Source organism: Natrix helvetica, assembly GCF_964273705.1.
Source record: "Natrix helvetica genome assembly, chromosome: 7".
Taxonomy (NCBI): domain Eukaryota; kingdom Metazoa; phylum Chordata; class Lepidosauria; order Squamata; family Natricidae; genus Natrix; species Natrix helvetica.
Window position 1 is genome coordinate 23,905,393 of NC_138558.1, and position 7,575 is coordinate 23,912,967.

General features: G+C 40.4%; 1 protein-coding gene across 4 annotated transcripts in view; it reads left to right on the forward strand.

Moving 5' to 3' along the window:
- Positions 1-7,575, forward strand: part of SGMS2 (sphingomyelin synthase 2) — a 46,221-nt gene extending 38,646 nt beyond the window's left edge. For all 4 annotated transcript variants that reach the window (XM_081959238.1, XM_081959240.1, XM_081959237.1 and 1 more), the window contains exons 5-7: positions 1,653-1,806; positions 5,073-5,239; positions 5,715-7,575. In XM_081959238.1, the coding sequence (XP_081815364.1) occupies positions 1,653-1,806; positions 5,073-5,239; positions 5,715-5,918 (525 nt within the window). In that variant the 3' untranslated portion in view covers positions 5,919-7,575. The remainder of the gene's footprint in view (positions 1-1,652; positions 1,807-5,072; positions 5,240-5,714) is intronic.

A 7,575-nucleotide genomic window follows, 5' to 3' on the forward strand; every position in this document is an offset into this window, starting at 1 on the left:
CATCCCTTCTGCCTGTACAACAAAGGTGGTATTCAGCAGGTTCTGACCAGTTCTGGAGAACTGGTAGCGGAAATTTTGAGTAGTTCGGAGAACCGGTAAATACCACCTCTGATTGGCCCTACCCCCATCTATTCTCTGCCTCCCGAGTCCCAGCTGATCAGGAGGGAATGGGGATTTTGCAGTATCCTTCCCCTAGAGTGGGGTGGGAATGGAGATTTTTACAGTATCCTTCCCCTGCCATGCTCACCAAGCCATGCCATGCCCACCAAGTCACACCCACAGAACCGGTAGTAAAAAAAAAAAAAGAATCCCACCACTGCTGTACAAGATGGAGCAGATACATTTTGACAGCTCTGGAGGGACAGTGAGGTCTTGAAATCTCCACTTAGAGGGAGTTTCAAGGAAAGGGAGAAAGCTATCAGCCTGCTTCCAAGACCTTCTCAGATAGCAGTTTCATAAAGATAATAACCAGGAGGGATTTGACCGTATTAAGTCTGGTCACATTAACAAATGAATATAGGAGAAGGCAGTCTTAGATAACTAAGGCCAAAGCCATGTAGAGCCTTAAAGGTGACAACTGGCACTTTGAATTGCACATGAAAGCTAATTGTCAGCCAGTACAGTTTTTGAAGCAACAGAGTCATTTAGGTCCTGTATATCAGGAAAAACCCATCACACTCTAGGGTGCCATTTTATGTACCAGGTGCAGCTTCTAAATGTTCTTCAAGGGCAGTTCATTATAGTATTTCAAATAGCAAGTGACTAGGGTGTGAGTGACTGTGAAAAGAGCCTCTTGATCCATCAGAAGCCACAATTGATGCACAAAATGTAGCTGTACAAAAGCTGTCTTAGCCATCTGCTTAGTGAGGAGAAACTCTGAATTAAGAGGAGCACCAAATTATGAATTACTTCTGAACAGGGAAACAAAACTCAGTTCAGATTGAAAAAGAGTATTTCTCTGGGATCAGCAGGCTGATCAACTTAGTGTTATTCTGACAAGCACATCTGGGTCAGAATTTCCATACTGCCGATGCATCCCAGAATTGAGATGTCTAACTAGGTATTATCATCTACTGATGACACCAAGCTTAATCTTTACTGATGGCCTCCCTCAGCAATTTTATGTAACTATTAATGAGAACTGGAGTAAAAAGAGAATTCTGAGGCAGTCCATAAATTAAAGGCCTACAAGTAGATTTCCCCTTCCCTACCAACTGGAATTGATCTTTTAGAAAGGAGGAGATTCATTGTAAGACAATGTCTCCCCTTATTCCAGCCCACCAGAGAAGGATGCTATGGACTGAAGGCCTTTAAGAGATCAAAGAATACCAAGGTTACTTTTCCCCAAACCCAGCTTCTCCAAAGATCATCCATATGTATAACCAGTACAGTTTCTACACTGTATCCTGGACTAAAACTTGTCTGCCAAGGATCCAAATGGTTTGCTTCATATAATAAATAATGATGCTCCATTGGCTTTTAATTGTTGTGAACCTCTTTGCTCATTTTCACAGAGATACTATAAAATGTTATAGATAAATTATTTTGTGTATTTTTATGCATTTTGTTTTAATTTTAATTTGTGTTGAAATGTTTTATCCTGTCAAATGTACCCTTTAACAATTCCCCCTCTTTTTTTTACTTAATTCTAGCTAAATGGTGATTCTCAAGCTAAAATTCATCGAATTCTGCAACTAATTACAGGAGGTGGTCTGTCTATAACAGGCTCACATATCCTATGTGGAGATTTTCTATTCAGTGGACACACTGTAATCTTAACACTCACTTACCTATTTATCAAAGAATGTAAGTTTCAATATTTGCATTTTTTCAAAAATAAAAATATTTTCACAAAAATGTTTAATGCCAGCACCAGGCTAGAAACTAGAAGACTGTGAGTTGTATTCTCCCTTTAAAAGTCTATGACTAGTCCTGGTTAACTTTGGGCCAGTCATTCTCAGTCTATGATGTTGGGTTTGGGCAATAAACTAGTCAGTCAATTTGTCATAGTTATGGCAGTGTGACTAGTATTATGAGATAAACCCAGGAGCAAACCACAGCACACAGAGCCTTTATACAATTAACAATGATTTATATATACAGAACTATATACAGACAAACACAAGTAGATAAATCCCTTACCACTCAGCTACGGACACAAGGAGAGAAATGAGATACACATTGAGAGAGAGAAACACCCTGTAATGCAGCGGTTCTCAAATAGTGGGGCGCGCCCCCCTGGGGGGGCGTGAGGCTCCGTAAAGGGGGGCGCGAAGGCTCCCTTTCCATCTGGGTGCAACGGCGGCGGCGTGGGCGAGGCATAATATATCCCGGCTTGAAGTGGCAGCGCTGGGGACTGCTCAGAGACTCATCAGAGCCGCGGGCTGGATCTGTGCAAGAAGCCTGCTCGGGCGAGAGTGGGAGGGAGGGAAGCATGGCTGTCCCAGGCTTCCCTCCCTCCCCCCCCCAGCCCAAGCAGACTTTTTGCACAGCTCCAGCCCGCGGCTCTGATGAGTCTCTGAGCAGTCCCCAGCGCTGCCACTTCAAGCCGGGATATATTCTGCCATGCCCTCAGCGGCGTCTTTATGCAGGTAGCTCGCCTCCCCGCCAGCAGCTCCACCGCCAACATTCCGTCTGGAAGCGGAAGCGCAACAGCCGCTGTTGGGGAAGGGACAAAGGGGCGGCGGTCGCCCAATCTTGCCACCCCCACCCCTTCGCCCCTGGTAACGGCGACTGTTGTGCTGCTGCTTCCAGCTGGGATGCTGGAGGAGCTGCTGGCAGGGAGGGAGGGAAGAAAGGGAGGAGGGAGTAAGGATAGACAAGCAAGAGGGAAAGAGGAAAGAAGGCAAGCAGGCAGGAAGGAGGCAGAAGGAAGGAGGGAAGAATGGAACTGGAAGGGAGGCAGGGAAGGAGGGAGGGAGAAAGGAAGGATAGGAGGATAGGGAAAGAGGAAAGAAGGCAGGCAGGCAGGGGGAAAGAGGAAGGAGGGAACTGGAAGGGAGGCAGGAAGGAAGGGAAGGAGGAAGGGAGGGTGGAAGGAAGGATAGACAAGCAAGAGGGAAAGAGGAAAGAAGGCAAGCAGACAGGAAGGAGGCAGAAGGAAGGAGGGAAGAATGGAACTGGAAGGGAGGCAGGGAAGGAGGGAGGGAGAAAGGAAGGATAGGAGGATAGGGAAAGAGGAAAGAAGGCAGGCAGGCAGGGGGAAAGAGGAAGGAGGGAACTGGAAGGGAGGCAGGAAGGAAGGGAAGGAGGAAGGGAGGGTGGAAGGAAGGATAGACAAGTAAGAGGGAAAGAGGAAAGAAAGCATGTGACTACGGTGGGAGTCGAGGAAAGACCGGTGTGCTATGTTATGCAGAGGTGTACTTATAACAATTTTATAGACAAATTAGACTATTTACAGTCGCGCGGGGGGAGGGGGTGCGAAATGTTTTCTTCTTCCTAGGGGGGGCATGACAGAAAATAATTGAGAAGCACTGCTGTAATGGATGGATGGATGGATGGATGGATGGATGGATGGATGGATGGATGGATGGATATATATATATATATATATATATATATATATATATATATATATATATATATATATATATATATATATATATAGAGAGAGAGAGAGAGAGAGAGAGAGAGAGAGAGAGAGAGAGAGAGAGAGAGAGAGAGAGAGAGAGAGAGAGAGAGAGAGAGAGAGAGAGAGAGAGAGAGGAGAGAGAGAGGAGAGAGAGAGAGAGAGAGAGAGAGAGAGAGAGATCTTAAATCAGTAAATGACTTTTACTTAAACAGGCGATACCTGTATTGCTGAATCATCCTCATTGCATCAGTTTACAGATTACAGTTTACAACCTTACATCAGCTGGCAGCTATTAAAACCTCATTACCTGGTACAATTCCTCGTGCAACCAATGAATGTACATTTAGTTGTTCTGGAAAAAAGCAGACCATATGCTTCTAGGAAAACACTAAGAATTAAAAATCCCACCACCACTGTCCTCTGTTCTCTAGGCTGAACATATGTGTAGCTTATAATCATTCCTCTTAAGTTTTTCATTCCAGGGCCCTCATCATCTTAATGGCTTTTTGGACTTGTTTCAGAATGTCCTCTAAACTATGGTGCCCAAAGGTGGATGATGCAATATTCTAAGCACAGTCTGACCAGTACAGAGTAGAAAGAACAATGACTTCTTGTTAGCTTGATTTCATACTTCTAATGATACAGCCTAGGATTCCATTCCATCCCCTCCCACACTTTTTTTTCTTTTGTAATTGCATCACATCCTAGGCTGACTCAAGTTCGGCACGTGGTCCACCTGGATTCTTTTCATGCATACCACTGTCGAATGTAGTCCTTTCCACCCTAGGCTCATACCTTTGTTTATTCCTACCCATTTACTGGACTTATCTTGCTGGTTTCTACCTATTGTTGCAACTTGTCATATGCCTCTTGAACCTTGACACTGCCATTTAAAGTGGTTTTATACCTCTATGTTTGAGTCATTTAAAATATATATTATCATCCAGTAGCATGCTTTGAACAGTACAAAACTCTGCAGTAAACCACTCTGACTCACTAATGTACACCTGTTAGATATGTTTGTTCAACCAGCTCTGTATCTAGCTGGTCCATTGATGTTTCTATTAGATTTTCATGGAAGACCTTGTTGATTACATTCCTGAAGTCATGTACAGTTTATCTATTGGCATTTCTCTGTATAGCTAAAGTGGTCAATCTATCAAAAAAGGAAATCAGTTTGTTTTAGCATGTTTTTCTTGATAAGACTATGCTGGCTGCTGCCAAGCAATGGATTCTTTTCAAAATTCTCACATACATTCTGTTTAATAACCTATTTCAGAGGTGTGTGTGCATGTGCATGCATATACACACATTTATGCATATACATATTTGGTTGTACCTATAATTACTTAGGTCTCCCTTTTCCCAGTATTGAAGATAGCAACACTATTTGTCCTTCTCCAGTCACCTGGTAAGACTCTTGAATACAACTGTAATTTTGAACTGTAGTCTCCAGAATAGAATATGATTACCCATGTTTTATATGATTTTTTTTTAACAGATTCACCTCGTCACTTTTGGTGGTATCACTTGATTTGCTGGTGTATGAGTGTTGCTGGAATAATCTGTATCCTGGTAGGACATGAGCATTACACTGTAGATGTTGTCATTGCTTATTTTATCACAACTAGACTCTTCTGGTGGTATCATGCAATGGCTAACGAAAAGGTAAGGAGCAGGCGTGCCAACTTTAAATGTTAAAATGAATTTTAAATGTTGAGCTTGAGATATATATGTTCAACCATACGCATATGTTCAACCATAAGCCAAAGTGCATAAAGTAATTATCAGGAGCCACATATATGAAATTAAGAAGGTCATAACTAAGCTCAGTTGCTCAGAAATGCCAAGCATAAACCAAGTAGCTCTTTGAGCTCTTCACAGGAAAGCAGCAATACAAAGAGGGCTAAATATTCCTTTTTTTTACCAAAGCGGGACCTTAAAATTTTACACAAAAATACAATTTCTAATAGTAGGTGAGAAAAGAATACATTTACAGTATTTTGTTGTGTTAAACAGACTTTAACCAAACAGATGATACAGTGACAGTGCTTTCAGTTTAAGGAAAAGAATATTTCTGGTGGCTGGAACTCTGTTTTTAATGCAATCTAAACATGATTTTAATACTTTTTTCTTAATACAGAACTTGAAAATATCATCACAGACTAACTTTCTGTCTCGAGCCTGGTGGTATCCAATATTCAATTTCTTTGAGAAGAATGTACAAGGCTCAGTCCCTTGCAGTTTCTCTTGGCCAGTAACATGGCCTCCTGGTTGTTTCAAGTCTTCCTGCAAAAAATATTCCCGTGTGCAGAAAACGGGAGAGGACAATGAAAAATCCACCTGAAGAAGATGAAGGCAAAAACATGCATATTATTTTTTCTTTTTACCAAAACACTTATGCTATAACCAAAGCTCTCAAGATGACTTAGATTGTTTATTGAAGAAGTGGAACAGACTCTGTGCAATTGATCTGAGAAAAGACTTTTGTAGCCATTAGACAATAATAGCTATCCGTTGGTAAAAAAAAATTAATAGTCATATTGTACAGTTTCATCCCACTCTTCAGTATTAGTAGACCTTGGCATTTGAAGACACTCCAGTGCCAGTATAATACTTCCTGAGGAAAAGAACCAGGATGTTGGCTTCTTAATGAGATTAAGAGGTGCCAAAGTACACATCACACCATCTGTTGTTAAATATCACTCACCCACAGAAACTCTGAAACAAAATATCAGCTTCAGATTTCTGCAGTTCGATGAGCAAAAAAAAAAGGTAAAATGAACAATACTGGTCTCTCAAGCTGAGAGTGACAGAAATTGGCAGGTAGAGGAGTTAAATCCAACTGGTGCATATATAAGGCCTGTTACATATAACTGGTAAAACCAGAACAGAATGTGATCTTTTATATTCTTTCATGGGAATGAATTATATTATGACCCCATACTGCCACTGTATCTGCCAGTACACTGTATGTACCAGTACATGCTATCCTCTGTTAACTTTTTTTTTTAATGTGGTAATTTTATATATGAAAATAAAACCTATTTTACCTGATGATACTGTAAGCTAGAAATAATGTTTACTAATGTCATCAATGTCCTAAAAGAGAAGAGGTAAACTAATTTATTGTTAAAATAACATACATATGTCAAAAGGATTATTTATTTTCTACTGGTCAATTAGTTTGCATGACTTTGTGACAGATGTACTGGACACATTTTTTGAACATTAACAGTTAATGCTCGATAGATGAATTATATGGTGAGTCTGAAATCGCAGCAAATATTGACCATCTTTCAGACAACAGTTGAAAAGATAGCATATCACTTAGTAAAGATAGTGGTCTAATAACAATTTTCAGCACTGAAACAGCACCTCAAAATTTTGAAGCGGTTGTAACCAGTCTATATCTATCTGTTGACAGGAGCCTTTGAGGTTCCTATTACAAGAAAAGGAAAATAAATGAATTTGGTGCTTCCCTTCTGCCTGTTTTGCCTTTCCCCCAGATTTAACCTAGTTCATTAAGTTCCCTTTCAGAACAGCTTGGGAGTGATACAGAAGCCTTCAGGGAAAAGGGGAAAACAACAATTATCATTCTGCTAATGAAAGCCTCTCCTGGATTAAAATGCCTTCTGCGCAAAATAGCAGTAGAATTGTCAATATTCTGTTGTGATGGTTACTGAAATACATATGCATATGAACATTCAATACAATGCATTAAAGAATAATAAATTGAAATAAGCATTTCAGATCAAGAAGAACAGCAATTCATACTTCCTGGCTTTAGTGTCATCTAAATGGTGTCTTGAAAATAATTTTTCAATGTTTTTTTAAAATTGCATTCACTAAAACATTGAGATAGATATGATGCATTTGCTGATGAATATCATTTTTGCTTTCCTTTGGCATTTAAGTTGTTATGCTAAAGTTTTTCCACTGAATATTTTGTTTCACTATTACCTAACACTATTTATTATTAAATGGTCACATGGCCAATCTGA